General features: G+C 45.0%; 1 protein-coding gene across 15 annotated transcripts in view; it reads left to right on the top strand.

Moving 5' to 3' along the window:
- Window positions 1–8,853: 8,853 nt before the first annotated feature.
- The window catches only part of LOC130369622 (uncharacterized), a 214,064-nt gene continuing 199,766 nt past the window's right edge, over window positions 8,854–23,151 (top strand). For 12 of the 15 annotated variants that reach the window (XM_056575062.1, XM_056575066.1, XM_056575068.1 and 9 more), the window contains exons 1-3: window positions 8,854–9,005; window positions 12,231–12,321; window positions 21,537–21,597. In XM_056575062.1, coding sequence (XP_056431037.1) covers window positions 8,900–9,005; window positions 12,231–12,321; window positions 21,537–21,597 — 258 coding nt within the window. In that variant the 5' untranslated portion in view covers window positions 8,854–8,899. Of the gene's footprint in view, window positions 9,006–12,230; window positions 12,322–12,385; window positions 12,507–21,536; window positions 21,598–23,151 lie in introns of those variants that run through there. The other 3 variants (XM_056575072.1, XM_056575076.1, XM_056575077.1) reach the window with 2 other exon arrangements.

Raw genomic sequence — 23,151 nt, forward strand, 5'->3', positions numbered from 1 at the left:
GCTGTCATGTCCTGGCGTGCGCGGCCCCGCTCTCTAGGGCGCACGCCGGCTCTCTGAGATTTAAAGGGCCAGTGCACCACTAATTGGTGCCTGGCCCAATCAGTGTCATTTAGCTTCCCTACCCCTTGTGTATAAAAACCCACTTCCCCTTACTGTCCTTGCCGGATCTTGTTGCCTTTGTGCCTAGTGAAAGCGTTTTTGTTAGTGCCCTTACCAGTGTTACCAGACCTGCCGTTACCCTTGACTACGAACCTTGCCGCCTGCCCTGACCTTCTGCTACGTGTGACCTCGCCTCTGTCTAGTCCTCCTGTACCATGCCTGTCTCAGCAGTCAGTGAGGTTGAGCCGCTACCGGTGGACATGACCTGGTTGCTACCGCCGCAGCAAGACCATCCTGCTTTGCGGCGGGCTCTGGTGAAAACCAGTAGCAACTAAGAACCGGTCCTCCGGTACTGTCCATGCCAATCCCTCTCTGACACAGAGGATCCACCATCAGCCTGCCGAATCCTGACAGCTATATTTTCTTTAATACACAGATCATAGTACTATAACCTATAAATTACATTTAAAATAATCTCATATGCTCTTCATTACATGCATGATATTCCTTCACGTTCACACAGTATATGCATCATAGTCCCCTATTATTCTTTTTATAAATGTTTTTGTTTTTATTTTTATTTTGACTCCAACAACAATGTTATACAATTTATATTTATATAATCAACTTTATTATGACCCTGCTTATATCTGCGCTGGGAAGAGTAAAATATTGATCTCTTATTTTGTATTTCATAGTATTCTTAACTAGTATAATTGGTGACGATTCCTAACAGCCGAGCTCAAAAACAGCACAATTCATCGATTTCCTTTTTCTGACTTATTAACTTGGCTGTAAGTGTGAGGTTTGGAAGACAGTCCCTATGTCTGTGTTAAATCAATACTCGCACCAAGGTATATGTTGTCAGACAGCATCAATTAGTTGCAGAGGCATAAAGGACTTTCCAGTAGTTTATTCCAGGCTGAAATCTATGGAAAATGCTCCGTATAGTAGGTGGAAATTGAGAAAGAACAACTGCCCCAGCTTTTTAACCATAAAGTGCTAGGCCACTTTGTATCTTTCCAGGCATATTATATAATGCCCCTGTGCTCTTTTTGCCCAGTCCCTTTGCTGTTCCCTGCTTCTTGCACATACACTACCACCTTGCCCTGAATCCCAAACCTACGATATGTCGGCACTCACAGTCTGTGTTTACTTAGACACAGAGAACGGGAGTTGGTTGCTGGGATAATCATGTGACATTGTTACATGATAATCCCTTCAAAGAGAAGCTGTGGTAAGCCCCAAGTTAGTTGTTTTTGGCACCTATAGAAAGCCGTTCCTTTATTATAACATGGTCTGTGTCAGTGTGGTGACTATGATGTGAGGATGGGGGCATAAATATGTAATGTACAGGGGCCGGAGGTGTGTTTACAGTGCTGGCTGCCCTCATACTGTGGTAGCCACGGGGTGCTAGTAAGAATACCTGATCACTTTGTGACGCCAGGGCACCGTTATCCTATACACGGTCCGAGGTTGGGGACAGCTTCTCCTGGGCCAGACATGGGGAGTAAATGAACACACCAACGGATAACTGTCTTTACTGAGATGGGTGCCGATGGTATTACACATACGCTGGCTTTAGGTGAGAGAGTACAGCGTAACCCCTTGGGAGCCCTGTTTCCTTGCGGGGACTTGTGGAGCGTACACCAAACAGATTAATACTGACTTGTGAGACACAAAGATGAATCCTGGTAGGGTGGGTCCTGTCAAGGTATCGTAGCCTTCTCTCCTGGGGCATGAACTTCCACCGTGCAAGTAATCCTTGCAGGATGTCCAGTTGAGATTAGATGTGGGCTAGGCCTCTCCTCAGAGCACACAGCACACACCTGAACCACATTGTGACTCCGCTTACACTCTACTAAACTGAACGCTGGGTAACACCCCCCCCCCCCCCACTACACTACATAGGGGAGACTTTAGGGCTTCCCATTGGCAGGCAGGGTCACATGGGGTTCACTGCTCTCATTTAAGGGTACAGTAACACATAAGAACATATATATATACTGTATATATATATATAACAGTAAGTCTTTTAGTGGGCTCAACACTGCACGCTTCTATGCTGCTCGAGACAGTCCAAAGCCAAGGGACAGCTATTGGTGCTGGGACACCACAATGCCATAAAAACCCTCCCTCCGCTTCCCTAGTTAAATACTGAAGCCTTTGCTGCTATACTGAGATATAATCATAATGGTCATATTTTTTCTGGGTACAGTTGTCATCATACTTTGCAGTATCAAATTGCCTTTGTTTTTTCCCTCCTCAGCGCTCGGTGGCTCCTCTTTGCTCTTCTGTTTCCACTCCCACATGCACAGAAGAAGGGAGCACGACAGATAGCAAATGGAGGGGGCACCACAGTAAAGAAAACACGAAACTGGGTTCCCAGTGTTCGGCACTTCTGGGTTTTGTGACATGACATCACATGGCCTGGTCATCCAATTCGCACTGGACATCAGGTACCAAGTTCTATGATTCTGGCAGCGGGGAAGCGAGAATGGTAAGAGAGCGCTGTTGTTTTTTTACTGTTGGGAAAAGGCGCCCTTCCAATAAGAGAGACTTGGAGCAGTTTGCAAAGGAAGAGTGGGCCAACATTTCGGGTGAGAGGTGTAAGAAGCCTATTGATGGTTATAGGAAGCGACTGATTTCAGTAATTTTTTCCAAAGGGTGTACAACCAAATATTAAGTTAAGGGTGACAATAATTATGTCCTCACTTTTTTGGTTTAGTTCCAATACACGCAAAGGGAATAAACCTGGGTATAGAAAAACATGTGTTACTGCAATCCTTTTCTGTGATAAATACAGTACTTAATTTTGTTGAAACATTTCAGGGGTGCCAATATTTACGGCCATGACTGTAGGTTTTATTTTATTTCACTACTTTAAAAAAATTATAACTACAGGGTGGGCCATTTATATGGATACACCTTAATAAAATGGGAATGGTTGGTGATATTAACTTCCTGTTTGTGGCACATTAGTATATGTGAGGGGGGAAACTTTTCAAGATGGGTGGTGACCATGGTGGCCATTTTGAATCCAACTTTTGTTTTTTTCTATAGGAAGAGGGTCATGTGACACATCAAACTTATTGGGAATTTCACAAGAAAAACAATGATGTGCTTGGTTTTAACATAACTTTATTCATATATGAGATATTTACAAGTTTCTGACCACTTATAAAATGTGTTCAATGTGCTGCCCATTGTGTTGGATTGTCAATGCAACCCTCTTCTCCCACTCTTCCCACACTGATAGCAACACCGCAGGAGAAGAGCTAGCACAGGCTTCCAGTATCTGTAGTTTCAGGTGCTGCACATCTCCTATCTTCACAGCATAGACAATTGCCTTCAGATGACCCCAAAGATAAAAGTCTAAGGGGGTCAGATCGGGAGACCTTGGGGCCATTCAACTGGCCCACGACGACCAATCCACTTTCCAGGAAACTGTTCATCTAGGAATGCTCGGACCTGACACCCATAATGTGGTGGTGCACTATCTTGCTGGAAAAACTCAGGGAACGTGCCAGCTTCAGTGCATAAAGAGGGAAACACATCATCATGTAGCAATTTCGCATATCCAGTGGCCTTGAGGTTTCCATTGATGATAATGGCCCCAATATCTTTGTACCCCATATACTACACCATACCATCAATTTTTGTGTTCCAACAGTCTTGGAGGGATCTATCCAATGTGGGTTAGTGTCAGACCAATAGCGGTGGTTTTGTTTGTTAACTTCACCATTCACATAAAAGTTTGCCTCATCACTGAACAAAATCTTCTGCGTAAACTGAGGGTCCTGTTCCAATTTTTGTTTTGCCCTGCAGCACCTGAAACTACTGGAATACTGGAAGCCTGTGCTAGCATTTCTCCTGCGGTGTATATAGTAGTATATAGCAGTGTATACGGATACTGGAAGCCTGTGCTAGCATTGCTCCTGCGGTGTTACTATCAGTGTGTGAAAAGTGGGAGAAGAGGGTTACATTGACAATCCAACACAATGGGCAGCACATTGAACACATTTTATAAGTGGTCAGAAACTTGTAAATAACTCATGAAAGAATAAAGTTATGTTAAAACCAAGCACATCATTGTTTCTCTTGTGAAATTCCCAATAAGTTTGATGTGTAACATGACCCTCTTCCTATTGAAAAAACAAAAGTTGGATTCAGAATAGTCGACTTAAAAATGGCTGCCATGGTCACCACCCATCTTGAAAAGTTTCCCCCCTCACATATACTAATGTGCCACAAACAGGAAGTTAATATCACCAACCATTCCCATTTTATTAAGGTGTATCCATATAAATGGCCCACCCTGTACATGCACCAAAATATTTAAAATTGTCATCTTCTGACCCCTATTCCTTTTTATTTTTTTGCATTTTTGTTTGACGGCTCATTTTTTGCACCGTGATCTGAAGTTTTTATTAGAACCATGTTTGTTTTGATCACTTTTTATACTTTTTTTAGGGTATACAAAATGACCAGAAATACGCAATTTTGGACTTCGGAATTTTTTTCACAAATAAGCCATCGATGTTATATTTTTAAAGTTCGGACATTTACACACGTGGTGATACCACATATGTTTGTTTATTTATGTTTACTTTTTTTTATGGAAAAGGGGGGAAATTCAAACTTTTATTAGGGAAGGGGTTAAATCACATTTATTACCATTTTTTTTCTTTTATTTTTACCCCTTTTATTTTTTGTTCCCATAGGGGGCTACAACATGCAATTTTCTGATTGCATACACTACATAGTTACATAGTTACATAGTTAGTATGGTTGAAAAAAGACATACGTCCATCAAGTCCAACCAGGGGATTGAAGGGAAGGGTGTAAGGGGATAAGGGAAAGGGATGTAGTTTTATAATTCTGCATAAGCATTATTGTTATTTTGTTCCAGTAATGTATCTAACCCTGCTTTAAAGCTGTTAATTGTTCCTGCTGTGACCAGTTCCTGAGGTAGACCGTTCCATAAATTCACAGTCCTCACGGTAAAGAAGGCGTGCCGCCCCTTTAGACTAAACCTTCTCTTCTCCAGACGGAGGGAGTGCCCCCTCGTCCTTTGGGGGGGGTTTAACCTGGAACAGTTTTTCTCCATATTTTTTGTATGGGCCATTAATATACTTATATACGTTTATCATATGCCCCCTTAAACGTCTCTTCTCAAGACTAAACAATTGTAACTCCTTTAATCGCTCCTCATAGCTAAGATGTTCCATGCCCCATATTAGTTTAGTCGCGCGTCTCTGCACCCTTTCCAACTCCGCAGTGTCCCTTTTATGAACAGGCGACCAAAACTGAACAGCATGTTCCAGGTGAGGCCGTACCAATGCTTTATAAAGGGGGAGTATTATGTCCCTGTCCCTTGAGTCCATGCCTCTTTTTATACATGACAATATCCTGCCGGCTTTGGAAGCAGCAGCCTGACATTGCATGCTATTCTGTAGTCTGTGATCTACAAGTACACCCAGATCCTTCTCTACCAGTGACTCTGACAGTTTAATCCCCCCTAAGACATACGACGCATGCAGGTTATTAGTACCCAGATGCATAACTTTACATTTATCCACATTGAACCTCATTTGCCAAGTGGATGCCCAGACACTTAGTCTATCCAAGTGATCTTGTAACCTATACACATCCTCTATAGACTGTACCGTGCTACAAAGCTTGGTGTCATCTGCAAAGATAGAAACAGAGCTGTTAATACCATCCTCTATATGCAATGCCATAGCATAGCATTGATCAGTGTTATTGGCGCTCTCCTGCTCCAACCTGGATCTCAGGAATGGAATAGCAGAGTGCCGATCGGAGGAAGAACGAGGCAGGTAGGGCCCCTCCCCCTGTCCATACAGCTGTTTGGAACACAGCGATTTCACTGTGGCCATCCCGAACAGACCGACTGAGCTGCTGGGAACAGTTCAGTTTAGTTTTAGACATGGTGATCAAAGTTGGGTTAATGCCGGGCATCACCTTGATCGGTGATGTCCAGCACTAGCCACGGGTCCTGGCGGCTGATAGCTGCCATGACCACCCAGCAATGATGTGGGGTCAGCCCGTGACCCCACGTTATAGCACGGGATTTGGACCAGGGCATACAGGTACGCCCTTGGTCCTTACGGTGTTAATTCACATTCTCCCAGCGCTCGGCACAGCTTAGAGGAGAAACAGTCGGCTGCACAGTGTAGGGCCCGGACCCTGCCAGGAGAGCACTGCATACAACAGATGCCGGAGCCTGAGAGAGAGATAAATACATAACAGAAGAAACACAGCACCACTTCGCCAAATGTTTTAATCAAATGGTGCTTGCGTCCAAGATCCAATCACAGTAGAAAAAGTAAAATGGTGCAGCAGTCCACTATAGATGCTTGATAATGTCTGGGTGAAATAAGTAACAGTATGGCATTAATATGTATAGCGATAATATTCCTCCTTGTATGCTGGTATTATTGGTTATATTGGTCAGCATATAGGATTTGGTCAGTAACAGTCTGATGGTAATATGTATAGTGATGACATTCCTCCTTGTATATTGGTATTATTGGTAATATTGGTCAGTATACAGGATTTGGTCAGTAAAAGTATGATGGTAATATATATAGTGATGATATTCCTCCTTGTATACTGGTATTATTGGTAATATGATGGTAACAGTATGATGGTAATATGTATGGTGATTATATTCCTCCTTGTATACTGATATTGTTGGTAATTCTGGTCTCAGCATACAGGATTTGGTCAGTAACAGTATGATGGTAATATATATAGTGATGATATTCCTCCTTGTATACTGGTATTATTGCTGGGTGGCGATTTTGTTTGTTTTTTTATGCTTAAAGGGGTACTCCGGTGAAAACCTTTTTTCTTTTAAATCAACTGGCTCCGGAAAGTTAAACAGATTTGTAAATTACTGCTATTAAAAAAATCTTAATCCTTCCTGTACTTATTAGCTGCTGAATACTACAGAGGAAATTCTTTTCTTTTTGGAATGCTCTCTGATGACATCATGAGCACAGCTCTCTTTGCTGACATTATTACAATAATAAGTCTTTATTTATTGTTGTCCTTAGTAGGATTTGAACCCAAGGCCCCAGCACTGCAAGGCAGCAATGCTAACCACTAAGCCACCATGCTACCCTTAGCATGCATCTGCTATGCACGGTTGCTAAAATGGACAGAGATGTCAGCAGAGAGCACTGTGCTCGTGATGCCATCAGTGTTCCAAAAAGAAAGGAATTTCCTCTGTAGCATTCAGCAGCTAATAAGTACTGGAAGGATTAAGATTTTTTAATAGAAGTCATTTACAAATATGCTTAACTTTCTGGCACCAGTTGATTTAAAAGAAAAAGGGTTTTCACCGGAGTACCCTTTTTAAAGGCCCCTGAGATGTACATCTTACCCTGCCACAACTCACACCTTATTTTTGGCCACCAAATGCCAAACATTCCTTGGCTGGGATGTAAACATGTACAATTCTTCCTGTAGCAGATGTTGCAAAACATCTTATCCCCTATCCTTTTGATAGGGGATAAGATGTTAGATCGCGGGGATACTGCTGTTGGTGACCATGCGATCTCGGGGCCGGCATCAGTGTCTGGAACACGGGAGCGTGGAGCTCCCGTGTTCGTGATGTCAAGCCACACCCCCTTCATTCATGTCTATGGGAGGGGGCGTGACGGTTAGTACATAGCCATCACACCTCCTCCCATAGACCTGAATGGAGGGGGCGCGGCGGCTGTAGTCGCCAGTCATCTGGCACAGAGCAGAGTTTGCTCCGTGCACAGATGACCGAAGTGCCACGCCGGAGATCGCAGGGGTTCCCAGCGGTAGGATCCCTGCGATCTAAAACGTATCTCCTATCCTTTTGATAGAGGATAACATGTTTTGCATCAGAGTACCCCTTTAATTTCCCAGAGTTCCATAAAAGAACTATATGCAGTCTACAGCCTGGCTTTCATAGTGTATGTGGCATTACACTTTGGGGTTGGTATGCCATCATTTCCAGGGCTGGTTTTTATCCCCAATCCCGGGCCTGGTCCTCTCTCTCCGCTTGCTTAAAGGAGTACTCCAGAATCTGAAAACTAAGGATAGGGATAAGTGTCAGATTGCGGGTTCTGACTGGTAGGACCCCGGTGATCTCCCGTCCGGGCCCTCGGCAGTCCGCAGAAAGGGGGCCGGAGCACTGCATTCGGAAATCTCCGGCCCTGCCATAGCGGTGCATAGAGGGGGCATGTCACCCCCATGACACCACCTTTCTGCTGACTGCCGGGGCCCCCGTGCTGGAGATCGCGGGGGTCCCAGCAGTTGGCACCCCCCACTATACTTAGGATAGGGGATAAGTAATCAGATCCTGGAGTACTACTTTAAACTGAAAAACCCAACATGACAGCAAACAAATAGCATCAAAGCTCCTCCTTCCCCAACTTTAGTCCCTGTTCAGATAATTTGCTTGTGCAGCCACCTACTGGACACTTCATGTAATGCAGGGTAATACACATCAATAATCCTAGGGGGTTACATAAAAATGGATATTTCCATTTCCATCTATAAAGCGATGGCTTCACCCTACCAATATGTCATCTGACTCTTTATCGGACTAACCCATCTCCCTCTTAGGTGTGTCGTTACATTCTCACCCCCCCCCCCCCCCCCTTTTCTCTGTAATGATTGGTTTGATCCTCTATCACGCTGCAGCCCCACCCCTGGGGAAGCGCACGAGTCTATATAAGGGGGAGTCGGGCTCGTGGCCACGTTTCTTCAGTTGGCAGAGAAGTGATCGCAGCGCAGCATGTCGCGGGCACGATCCATGCAGAACAAGGAGTTGGGCAGGTCGCCCGATCCCCGCAGCATGTCCGGCAGACCCCAAGGAATCATCGGGAGGCTTCAAAGAAAAAGTAGGAGTTCTCCGTCTGCTCCCGTCCTCCACTCTTCTCTGTAGGATCAGTCCCCAAAACACTATTAAACCCCTTACTGGTTTCCCCGTACCCTATAATAACAGCCACAAGCGTGCCATGAAACAGCGCCCCCATAGCAGTGATGGTGACCGTGCCCCATGGTTTCCATGCTCTGCCCACCCTCTGATCAATCACACCTGGCTGTTTGGTTAGGGTGGGCTGCCAGTTGTCTGCAAAGCCCTTGGCTCCCTACTGTGTGCTGTACTTGTGGCCTCCCAGTCCTGGCACTGGCTGCCATGGTGGCACCATCTGCTCAGTCTGGCTCACTATCCACACTGTATAAGTCAGAAGACCCAGGAATCTGGGAAGGAGTATGGGTTATGTGACCTGGCACTATTTGTGCCTCTGTCTGAATTTAGTGTTTGAAGTCTTCTACATGGATGTGTGGCACAGGGCTAGGCAGCACTATGTATCTTGGTATTATAAGATGCTGTCCACATTATACGCGTGGGCACTGAAGGACATAATCCACACATTAATGTGGGCACTGAAGGATGCCATCCACACCATAGATGTGGGCACTGAAGGACTCCATCCACACCATACATGTGGGCACTGAAGGACGCCATCCACACCATACATGTGGGCACTGAAGGACGCCATCCACACCATACATGTGGGCACTGAAGGACCCCATCCACACCATACATGTGGGCACTGAAGGATGCCATCCACACCAAACATGTGGGCACTGAAGGACGCCATCCACACCATACATGTGGGCACTGAAGGACGCCATCCACACCATACATGTGGGCACTGAAGGACGCCATCCATACCATACATGTGGGCACTGAAGGACGCCATCCACACCATACATGTGGGCACTGAAGGATGCCATCCACACCATACATGTGGGCACTGAAGGACGCCATCCACACCATACATGTGGGCACTGAAGGATGCCATCCACACCATACATGTGGGCACTGAAGGATGCCATCCACACCATACATGTGGGCACTGAAGGATGCCATACACACCGTACATGTGGGCACTGATGGACGCCATCCACACCGTACATGTGGGCACTGAAGGACGCCATCCACACCGTACATGTGGGCACTGAAGGACGCCATCCACACCATACATGTGGGCACTGAAGGACGCCATCCACACCATACATGTGGGCCCTGAAGGATGCCATCCACACCGTACATGTGGGCGCTGAAGGACGCCATCCACACCGTACATGTGGGCACTGAAGGACGCCATCCACACCGTACATGTGGGCACTGAAGGACACCATCCACACCATACATGTGGGCACTGAAGGACGCCATCCACACCATACATGTGGGCACTGAAGGACGCCATCCACACCATACATGTGGGCACTGAAGGTTGCCATCCACACCATACATGTGGGCACTGAAGGACGCCATCCACACCATACATGTGGGCACTGAAGGACGCCATCCACACCATACATGTGGGCACTGAAGGACGCCATCCACACCATACATGTGGGCACTGAAGGACGCCATCCACACCATACATGTGGGCACTGAAGGACGTGATCCACACCATACATGTGGGCACTGAAGGATGCCATCCACACCATACATGTGGGCACTGAAGGATGCCATACACACCATACATGTGGGCACTGATGGACACCATCCACACCGTACATGTGGGCACTGAAGGACGCCATCCACACCATACATGTGGGCGCTGAAGGACGCCATCCACACCGTACATGTGGGCGCTGAAGGATGCCATCCACACTATAGATGTGGGTGCTGAAGGACGCGATCCACACCATACATGTGGGCGCTGAAGGTTGCCATCCACACCATACATGTGGGCACTGAAGGATGCCATCCACACCATACATGTGGGCACTGAAGGATGCCATCCACACCATACATGTGGGCACTGAAGGATTCCATCCACACCATACATGTGGGCACTGAAGGACGCCATCCACACCATACATGTGGGCTCTGAAGGACGTGATCCACACCATACATGTGGGCACTGAAGGACGCCATCCACACCATACATGTGGGCACTGAAGGACGCCATCCACACCATACATGTGGGCACTGAAGGACGCCATCCACACCATACATGTGGGCACTGAAGGACGCCATCCACACCATACATGTGGGCACTGAAGGACGCCATCCACACCATACATGTGGGCACTGAAGGATGCCATCCACACCATACATGTGGGCACTGAAGGACGCCATCCACACCATACATGTGGGCACTGAAGGACGCCATCCACACCATACATGTGGGCACTGAAGGACGCCATCCACACCATACATGTGGGCACTGAAGGACGCCATCCACACCATACATGTGGGCACTGAAGGATGCCATCCACACCATACATGTGGGCACTGAAGGATGCCATACACCATACCAGTGATGTCTCTAGGTGTTTGTACTGCCAGAGCTTCTCTCGGTTTGTATTTGATATCAGAGTTGTTGTAATTGAAGTCACCTCTTTTGTTTATCTTCTGCAGTGCAGATGTGGACTCCAATATATTGGGATAACTACACAAACATTCTGAAAACCGACTGAATGTCATCAGCACACAAATAGTGTATCTCTAGTGTATCTCATCATCTATCCATTAACCACAGGATAGGGGATCGGTAGCTGATCGCAGGATTTGAGCACTGGCGCCCCCCTTTATTACTGGGACAGGATCCTGGCACTCTAAGTGAGGAGCGCGTGGCATCTATCAGTAGAGGGCACGTGCTTCATTCAATCCTATGGGAGCGCCAATTCTATGGGAGCGCCAATTCTATGGGAGCGCCAATGATGCCCCAGTGCTGTACTCAGGTCCTTTCAGTGTTCCCATAGAAATGAATGAAGCACGTGCCGCCTGCTGCATACGCTCCTCACTGATCGCTGGGTCCCATCCTTATGATTGCGGGGATTCCCAGCATGCACAGTCGTTTTTTTTCCTGTCAAAAAAGGAAGAAAAACCAAACGGTGACAAAGGATTGTAAAACCATCTGTGACATCAATGGGATTCATTTACCACCGTCTGCAAAAGGCTTGAACAGATTTAAGAACAGGCAAGAAAAGACAGACGCCGTGTGAACGAGCCCTTATTGTATAGTCTATGTACTAATAATGCTGACACTGTTTTTGTTGATTTAAAAATATTTTTTTTTGTTTTCTTAAATACATTTCAGAAGCAAAAATATCTAGTTTTCCCTTCCTGGGAAAAATAGCTGAAGAAAATGTAAATCCAAACAAGGATGGAAGTATTGAAGAAAACTGCAGGTCATTGTTATTTTAGTTCTTTCATTTCTTATATACTTATATACTGTGCTTTGTTGTATTGAAGCTTCTCTGGAAAGGCAGCATAGAACTGAATGCTGCTCCATAGCGCCTGCCGGAGGTGGTAGGGAAGCAGATGACAGCAGAGGCGGCTGCTTTACACAGTTTGCAAATCCCCAAAACTAAAGGTAGGGCTAATTTTATTCTCCTAGCACAGATTCCATTTAACCCCTTAAGGACCGAGGGTTTTTCCGTTTTTGCATTTTCGTTTTTTGCTCCTTGCCTTTAAAAAATCATAACTCTTTCAATTTTGCACCTAAAAATCCATATGATGGCTTATTTTTTGTGCCACCAATTCTATATTGTAATAACGTCAGTGATTTTGCCCAAAAATCTATGGCGAAACGGAAATAAAAAATCATTGTGAGACAAAATTGAAAAAAAAACGCTGTTTTGTAATTTTTGGGGGCTTCCGTTTCTACACAGTACATTTTTCGGTAAAAATGACACCTTATCTTTATTCTGTAAGTCCATACGATTAAAATGATACCCTACTTATATAGGTTTGATTTTGTCGGACTTCTGGAAAAAATCATAACTACATGCAGGAAAATTAATACGTTTAAAATTGTCATATTCTGCCCCCTATAACTATTTTATTTTTGCGCGTATGGGGAGGTATGAGGGCTCATTTTTTGTGCCGTGATCTGAAGTTTTTAGCGGTACCATTTTTGCATTGATAGGACTTATTGATAATTTTTTCATGATATAAAAAGTGACCAAATATGCACTATTTTTTTTGCGTGTACGCCATTGACCGTGCGGTTTAATTAACAATATATTTTTAGAATTCTATTTTTTTTATGGGAAAAGGGGGGTGAGTCAAACTTTTAATAGGGAAGGGGTTAAATGATTTTTATTCACTTTTTTTTCACTTTTTTTTTTGCAGTGTTATAGGTCCCATAGGGACCTATAACACTGCATACACTGATCTTTTACATTGATCAGTGGTTTCTCATAGGAAACCAGTGATCGATGATTCTGCTGCTTGACTGCTCAGGCCTGGATCTCAGGCACTGAGCAGTCATTCGGCGATCGGACAGTGAGGAGGCAGGTAGGGACCCTCCTGCTGTCCTGTAAGCTGTTCGGGATGCCGCGATTTCGCCGCGGCTATCCCGAACAGCCCACTGAGCTAACCAGCATACTTTCACTTTAGACGCGGCGTTCAACTTTCGAAAGGGTTAATAGCACGCGGCACCGCGATCAATGCCGCGCGCTATTAGCCACGGGTCCCGGCCGTTGTGGCCCCGCGTTATAGATCGGGAGCGGACACATGACGTTCCAGTACGTCATGTGTCCTCATGGGGTTTAAGGGGTACTCTGGTTTTAAAGGGGTACTCCCGTGGCAAACTTTTTTTTTTTTTTTTTAAATCAACTGGTGCCAGAAAGTTAAACAGATTTGTAAATCACTTCTGTTAAGAAATCTTAATACTTCCAGTACTTTTTAGGGGCTGTATACTAAAGAGAAACCTAAAAAAGAAATACATTTCCTCTGATGTCATGACCACAGTGCTCTCTGCTGTCCATTTTAGGAACTGTCCTGAGCAGGAGAAAATCCCCATAGCAAACATATGCTGCTCTGGACAGTTCCTAAAATGGACAGCAGAGGTCAGCAGAGAGCACTGTGGTCATGACATCAGAGGAAATGCATTTCTTTTTGGATTTCTCTATAGTATACAGCCCCTAAAAACGATTGAAAGGATTAAGATTTTTTAATAGAAGTGATTTACAAATCTGTTTAACTTTCTGGCACCAGTTGATAAAAAAAAAAGTTTTCCACGGGAGTACCCCTTTAAATCAACTGGTGCTAGAAAGTTAAACAAATTTGTAAATTACTTCTATTAAAAAATCTTAATCCTTCCAGTACTTAGCAGCTGCTGTATACTAAAGAGGAAGTTGAGTTCTTTTCAGTTCCTAAAATGGACAGAGGTGTCAGCAGAGAGCACTGTGGTCAGACAGAATGAAAATTCAAAAAGAAAAGAACTTTCTCTAGAGCATACAGCAGCTGATAAGTACTGGAAGGATCAATAGAGTAATTTACAAATCTGTTTAACTTTCTGGCACCAGTTGATTTAAAATAAACAAAAAACTAAAAAAAAATATAGTTTTCCACCAGAGTACCCCTTTAAGGGGGTCTTTCCATCTGAAGAAATTAGCTGATCGGTGGAAGTCCCAGTGGTTTGACCCTCACTGATCCAGAGAATGGGGAGAAAATTGTCCCACATTAAAATGGAGCACTATGGCCCAGATTTATCAAAGAATGTCTATGGTAGACCTATTTTCCCACATTTATTTGGGGGGTGGGTTTGACTAGCGTTCATCTTATTTATCAAGAAGGTGCAGCAGGATGATGAATTTTGCGCAGCTCTGCTGTGGTGGGAAAAGCTCTACCACATACACTTTTTCTAGATGCTTGTGAGGGAGGGAAGTAGACACTTTCCCGGGTCCTGAATTTGGAAGGTTAGGTGTTTTTATTTACTTTCACAGAACTGCCTGGACATTTTTACTTGCATTTTAGACGCTACAATCAAATTTGGTTGCAGTGTCTAAGGGGTTAAAGCCGGGCATCACCGTGATCAGTGATGTCTGGCATTAGAGATGGGTCCTGGTGGCAGATAGCCGCCAGGACCACCTACTGAGCAAGTGTCATAGAAGGGGAGTGGGACACTGTCGTCCACAAGGGGTTAAAGGTTGAACTATGGAAGGTAGAAATTATTCTCACGCCTACTGGTAGGTGTTAGGTAGCTTTGAGCCTAAAAAAGTACCTTTGCGAACAAAATACCGACTTTTGATAAGTCGCAAATGATAAATACGTGACCACTGCATGGTCAAAAAGAAAAAGGTCTATGGGTGGGCAAAAAGAGTGAAACTGTCTACATCAAAAGGCGCATAAAAGTCGCTAAATATGCTGCTTGCGCCTGAACTGCGCCAAAATATAGACAAAAGAAATGCTCTAAAAGCAATGATAAATCTCCCCCTATGCAATGTGCTCCACGATTTGCTCCCTGTTCTCAGGAATGGTTGGGATTAGAGATGAGCAAAGTTACAGTAATTCGATTCGTCACAAACTTCTCGGCTCGGCAGTTGCTGACTTTAGCCTGCATAAATGAGTTCAGCTTTCAGGTGCTCCGGTGGGCTGGAGACTCTCTCCTAGGACTGTATCCACCTTTTCCACCCACCGGAGCACCTGAAAGCTGAACTAATTTATGCAGGATAAAGTCAGCAACTGCCGAGCCGAGAAGTTTGTGACGAATCGAATTACTGTAACTTCGCTCATCTCTAGTGGGGATCTCAGTGGTTGGACCCCCACTGATCAGATTGTTGTGCACTATCATGTGGATAACTTCTTCAGATGGGAATGCCCCTCAAATAGAACTAGGTTCACACTGCTGTTGTCCCCCGTCAGGGTTTTTTAAGTCAGTCAGTGAGGATAATGATTTAACATTGAGCCTATATGCCTGGCCCCCTGCAGAGCATATATATATATATATATATATATATATATATATATATACATACAAGTAAAGCAGCACACCAATTTAAAGTGCAAAAGTGATTTATTCCAGAAATACAGGCAACGTTTCTCTGGCCTCACACCACCGTTTTCAAGCTTGAAAACGGTGGTGTGAGGCCACAGAAACGTTTCCTTTATTTCTGGAATAAATCACTGTTTTGCACTTTGAATTGGTGTGCTGCAGTCTCCTTTACTTGTATATACAGCCATTGGATCCAGGACCGGGATCCCTGAGACTTCCTGCACCCATCTACTGCCTTTCTGACGGGAGTGCTGCTCTATTTCTTTTGTTATATGGCCCCGCAGTGCTATGTGTGAAAAGGATTGCATCAGCAGCACATCGGCCGGCCGGGGAACGCAGAGCAATGGCTGGCCTCCCTGACTTTAAAGTGAACCAATCAGCATATTTTAGCATATACTAGCCGAGTACCCGGCATTGCCCGGTTTTTCCTTCCTAATCCTTGTTGGGGAGGAAAATTAACAAAGGAGGAAGTTTTTGACATCATATCCCGTCCTCCTATATTGTTGTCATATCCCGTCCTCCTATCCCGTCCTCCTATCCCGTCCTCCTATCCCGACCTCCTATCCCGACCTCCTATCCCGACCTCCTATCCCGTCCCTCCTATCCCGACCTCCTATCCCGTCCCTCCTATCCCGTCCCTCCTATCCCGTCCCTCCTATCCCGTCCCTCCTATCCCGTCCCTCCTATCCCGTCCCTCCTATCCCGTCCCTCCTATCCCGTCCCTCCTATCCCGTCCCTCCTATCCCGTCCCTCCTATCCCGTCCCTCCTATCCCGTCCCTCCTATCCCGTCCCTCCTCTGATGACACGTGTCTCGGGAACCACCCAGTTTAGAAGAGGTTTACTATGGGGATTTGCTTCTAAACTGGGTGGTTCCCGAGACAAGTGTCATCAGAGAGCACTTAGACAGAAAAGAACAACCTTAACTTCAGAAGCTCATAAGTACTGAAAGGATTAAGATTTTTTAATAGAAGTAATTTACAAATCTGTAGCAAACTTGATAGAAGAAATGAAAAGCCGGCCTCTCAGTGGTACCCCCCGATAACACCTATGCGTCACCCCCCATGATGTACTGATTGCTGTGAGTATGTGCAAATAAATTTGCAGAAGTTGGAAGATTGGTGAGTTGCCGGCTTTTCATTTCTTCTATCAAGTTTTCTACAGTATTATACTTCTACAAGCCAGAGCACCACTTAGCCACCAGTTAAACCGCAGTAGTGACTTTGTATCCAGTAGCAGAGAGGTACAGAAGTAGGCAGTGCCGAATTTCTTGATTTTTTCTTTCAAGTTTAATTTACAAATCTGTTTAACTTTCTGGAGCCAGTTGATATATAAAAAAAAGTTTTTTCCTGGAATACCCCTTTAAAGACTCATCCGTTTCCCATAGGCTTTTTTTTTTGTAAATTGTTTTTTATTGAGAAATATTTTCAAGTGTACAACAAATAAACAGAGATTTGTTTGTACAGAAAACTTGTCTCATCTCTAACCGAATAGAGACAGGAAAGTACAATAGAGACAGGAGAGTCCAAACATAGCTCAAACAAACAAACAAACACCATGGTATTTTCGCTATCCGGAATACAAGATAGTCTACACAGTTGCATATTTTAAAAAAAAGATAGTGTAGTCATGCGCATACACCATATTTGTGAGGTCGAAACATTCATAGACTTCAATGTTAAATTCCATATATCCATTTTTAACCAGTTTTTTTTTTCGGCGGAGAAAAAATTACTGCATGCAACACCTTTTCTCCACTAAAAATAATGGAATAGGAACCAAACGAGTGCAAACAAGTGACAAGACTGTAACTGTAAAAAAAAAAATTATGTTTTTTAAATAAAAAAATAAAAAAAACAATTGACATCAATGGTATCTAATTTCAGCCATTTGCAAAAGGCAAGAACACATTTGAGACCGGGCACGAATATATGGGGACAGACATTAGTGTGAATGAGCCCTGAATGGTTTAACACCACAAGTTACACTGTTTACTGGAGTTAGGCTAGGTTTCCACTTGTTTTTTTTTTTTGTACACCTAAAAAAACACCAGCAAAAAACACCAGAAAAACTGCCACAGGTTTTTCCTGCATTTTGGCAGTTTTTCTGGCGTTTTCCCTGGTGTGTGGAAACAGCTAAATTTGTTGGATGCTGAGCACCCGGTCCACAGAGAGTAAGGAGATGAGGAGTGATGTACAGCATCACTACTCACCTCCCCCGGCCGTATAGTATACAGTTTACCTGTATATACTGTACAGGAGCCGGGAATCCTGTCACCAGACTGACAGGACTCCCTGCACCTAAAGCACTTTTGTGCGGTATACAGAATATAAGAGCTATCTATAGATAGCTGTTTATAGTGTATACAGAACAGGAGGTCCACTTACCTTCCTCGCTCCCTGTCCCCGTCGGGTTAGTGTAGCTCCAACCCTATTGATTACATCACTAGGGGGCGGAGCTACAGACGGGAGTCAGGCTAGTAAGGCTCTTTGAGGCTCTGTTCACATTGTCCGTTTTGTATAATGTGAACAGACCCTTCTGGCAGTGTCTTCCCTAATAGGGAGACTCCATCTGTTGCCAAAGGCTGTCTGGGCATGCTGGGAGTTGTAGTTTTGCAACAGTTGGAGGCTCCCTGTTTGGGAAGACATTACAATATGGGTGCTCTACCCAGCGGACAGTGACAAAAATGTACTAAGCAATATTTTTTATTTTTTTTTCTTCTCGTTTCCGATCCGTTCATGCAGAGGATCAAGGCGGATTCGATGGATTACAACGGATAAACTGGATTTTTTTTATTTTAATGGTTAACAAGGGCTGTGGGGGAGTGTTTTTTTTTTTAAATAAAATCATTTTTCCAATGTGTTGTGTTTTTTTAAAATTGAAATTTCAGGCTTAGTAATGGAGGCCGTCTAATAGACGGAATCCATTACTAAGCCGGGGCTTAGCGTTAGCCCCAAAAACAGCTAGCGCTAACCCCCAATTATTACCCCGGTACCCACCGCCACAGGGAAGAGTCGGTACAAACAGGCCCGGATCGTCAAAAATGGCGCTCCTGGGCCTAGGCGGTAACAGGCTGGCGTTATTTAGGCTGGGGAGGGCCAGTAACAATGGTCCTCGCCCACCCTGGTAATGTCAGGCTGTTGCTGTTTGGTTGGTATTGTGCTGAGAATGAAAATCCGGGAAAACCCTATGCGTTTTTTTATTTATTTATAATAAAAATATAAAAACGCATAGGGGTCCCAGTATTTTAATTCTCAGCACAATACCAACCAAGCAGCAACAGCCTGACGTTACCAGGGTGGGCGAGGACCATTGTTACTGGCCTCCCCAGCCAAAATAACACCAGCCTGTTACCGCCTAGGCCCAGGAGCGCCATTTTTGACGCTCCGGGCTTGTTGGTACCGGCTATACCCGGCAACCCTGTGACGGTGGGTACCGGGGTAATAATTGGGGGTTAGCGCTAGCTGTTTTGGGGGCTAACGCTAAGCCCTGGCATAGTAATGGATTCCGTCAATAAGACCGGCTTCTACTGCTAAGCCTGAAAACTCAATAAAAAAAAAAACACAACACATTGGAATTTTTTATTTATTTTAAAAAACACTCCCCCACAGCCCTCGTTAACCATTTTATTAAAATAAAAAAAATCCAGTTCATCTGTTGAAATCCATTGACTCCGCCGTAATCCTCTGCATACACGGATCTGAAAGGAGAAGAAAAAAACACAAAAAAAGGGTTAGGACGTTTTTTGCGCTGTCCGCAGGGGAAAGCGCCCATAATGCAGTGTCTTCCCAAACAGTGAGCCTCCAATTGGTGCAAATTTACAACTCCCAGCATGCCCAGACAGCCTTTGGCTGTCTGGGCATGCTAGGAGTTGTAGTTTAGCAACAGCTGGAGTCTCCCTATCTGGTAAGACACTGACAGAAGGGTCTGTTCACATTATCCAAAACGGACAATGTGTACAGAGCCCAGCATGGATCCCATCTGTAGCTCCGCCCCTAATAACGTCATCACTAGGGGGCGGAGCTACACGGACCCGCGGGGACTGGAGGGAGGTAAGGGGACTTCTTCATATTCTGTATACATTATATACAGCTATCTATAGATGGCTGTATATACTGTATACCACCCAAAGGGTTAACCTACACTGTCCAGCAGTGTAAATTAACTCTTTCCTTGCCGGGCTTGCGCATAGCGCACAGCTCAGCGAGGGGTTAAGTGAGCCAGCAATGTGTATACTGTATATACATTGCAGGCTCACTGTAAGTTCTTGCTGGACAGATATACGATGTATATACGGCTCAGCATCAGCTGTTCTCCTGGCTCTGTAGCCTTGAGAACAGCTGATCCCGACAGTCACTTCAGGAGGATCTCAGCGGGTGTCGGGAGAAGTGACACCCGCTGTGATCTGTCCCTTACTGCAGGTACTACTGCTCCCAACATGGAGCACACTCTGCTGGGAGCTGTAGTACCTGCATTAATAGACACAGATTGCAGCGAGTATAACTTCTGACACCCAAAGCGATCCTCCTGTATAAGGTATAGATGTGGGCGGCCGCTTTTCTATGGTCCCCTGCACTGACGTATATATACACACATTCATATATCCCACAGAGTTGTGATTGGCTGGAACCATCTGGCCAATCACAGCTCTGCGGGAAATATGAATAGGTGTAAATACACGTCAGTGCAGGGGACCATAGAAGAGCGGCCGCTGCATCTATACATTATACAGGAGGATCGCAAAGGGGCGATCTGTCAATTAGTACATGTACTACTACCATCATGGAACAGTGTGTTCTATGCTGGGAGTAGTAGTACTACCTAAAAAATGTAAAAATAAAGTTAAAAACACACACACACACTACATTTTTATTATTGTCTGCTACATTTTTAGGTCCCAACCCGCCCACATAAATTGATCCCTGTTTAAAAATGTATTAAAATTTCATTCTAAAAAAGATAAATTTCGTTTAATACAATTTTCTCCATCACTACTATATCTTTATTTTTTTTAAATGATACCCTACGAAATTTTAATTAAAAAAAGATATCTCCATCACTTTTTTGGATCGCTAAAGTCCAAAAAAAAGAATAAAAAACGCCTGAAAAAATGGCAAAGTTAAAATACACATGACGTTTTTCTTGGCGTTTTTTCACTCCCATAGACTTCAAGGGTAGAAAAACGCCAAGATTTTCCCGAGAAAACGCCAAAGTCTCGACAAGAGGTCGTTTTTTTTAAACTGCCAAGGAGCCCAAAAACACCAAAAGGATAAAAAAAAACACCAAACTGAAAAACGCCTAGTGGATTTGGCATATTGCAGTTTACTATTGACTTGCAGCTAACATCTGGCTGCAGCGTTTTTTTCACAAAAAAAAGCCATGCGGCAGAATGGGCGTTTAAAAAAAATAAAAAAAAAATTGTGGAAACCTAGCCGTAGAGAAACAGTGTAGCTCTTGGTACACGGGAGGTTAAGAAACTGCAAAGGGGCATCTGCCTTGGCTGTTTTTGGCTTCCAGACCACTTCTGGTAGGCTGGAGGCGGCGAGGGAGCTAAATAGGAATGCCACAGTAATATGAATAATTGATCTCTACGGCTAACATGTATGTATTTTATTTTGTGACAGTGAGAATGAGTTGTGTAAGATGGAAGAGAATCGGCCTTGTTACTCAGAGCTTTCTGTGAAAGTAAGTGCGATTTGCCATTATGAGACTTTTATTTAACTAAACTGGATCACTTTTATATGGAAGAATTTAAAGGAGATGTCTTATGTAGAAAATTGTTTTCCCTAATGCATGGGATGCTTGCAAATAAAACAATAAAGAGGATTCACCTGCCCCCATTCCCCTCCTCTGCTACAGTTTTTTTCCCGGTCCGTCCATGGTCAGCGTGTCACAATGCCGGTCAACAAATCAGCAGACATTTTCTTTCTGGTCCGGCCATGATCAGCGTGCCACAATGCCAGTCAGTAAATCGGCAGCCGCAGCAATCCCCCACCTGGGCCACTGATAGGCTCAGTGTCAGTGTGATGCATTGAGCCACGCATTGGTTGCTTAGGCTCAGTGCCGAATAAAAAATATATGCATATGACGTCTGTAGCCTCTATAAACCCCTTAAGGACCAGGCACGTATGAGTACGTGCCTGCACCCTGGGTCTTAAAGACCAGACACGTACTCATATGTCCGTGGGAATTTCGCATCCCGCCGCGTGCCAGGCGGGGACCGGACCGGGGTGACTGCTGATATCGATAGCGCAAATGCCCAGGGGGGTCATCAGACCCCCCCATGTCGGCGATCGGCGCAAATCGCAAGTGAATTCACACTTGTGATGTGCGCGATTCCGGGTCATTACGGGTCTATGGTGACCCGGTGACCTGGAATATAAGGGGGATTGCGGGTGTCTAAGACACCCACAATCCCCCTGAAGAGATAGGAGTGAGGTGGCAGGGGTGCCACCCCTCCTATCCCTTCTATTGGGGGTCTAGACTCGACCACCAATAGCAGATCGGGGGCGGGGGGGTTAACTTTCGTTTTCCCCGTCCTGCCCACCCACAATAGGCAGGGCAGAACGGGGAAATGACGGGGATCGGCGCCGGAGTTCACTTAGCAATCTACGGAGGCTGCGGGCGACGATCAGTGTCGGAAATCGGCGGGCGGCGATGTCGTGCAGCAGGCTCCCTGGATCCGACGGAAGCCGGTAAGTTGTCTAGCAATATCTGGAGGGCTGCAGTCCGAAACCACTATATAGTGGTCTCTATACTGTAGCACTCCAGATGTTGCAAAACTACAACTCCCAGCATGCCCAGACAGCTGTTTGGGCATGCTGGGAGTTGTAGTTTTGCAACAGCTGGAGTGCTACAGTATAGAGACCACTATATGGTAGTCTCTGAACTATAGCCCTCCAAATCTTGCAAAACTACAACTCCTAGCATGCCCAAACAACTGTTTGCTGTCTGGGCAAGCTGGGATTTGTAGTTTTTCAGCATCTGGAGGGCCACAGTTTGCAGTGGTCTCTATACTGTAGCTCTCCAGATGTTGCAAAACTGCAAATCCCAGCATGCTGGGAGTTGTAGTTGCGATCCCTCCAGTTGTTGCATAACTACATCTCCCAGCATGCCCTCCGGTGATCAGTACATGCTGGGAGTTGTAGTTTTGCAACAGCTGGAGGCACACTGAGTTAGATAACAGAACCTAACTGAAGGTTTTCCAACCAGTGTGCCTCCAGCTGTTGCAAAAGTACA

Source organism: Hyla sarda, chromosome 4 (assembly GCF_029499605.1).
Source record: "Hyla sarda isolate aHylSar1 chromosome 4, aHylSar1.hap1, whole genome shotgun sequence".
Lineage (NCBI taxonomy): Eukaryota > Metazoa > Chordata > Amphibia > Anura > Hylidae > Hyla > Hyla sarda.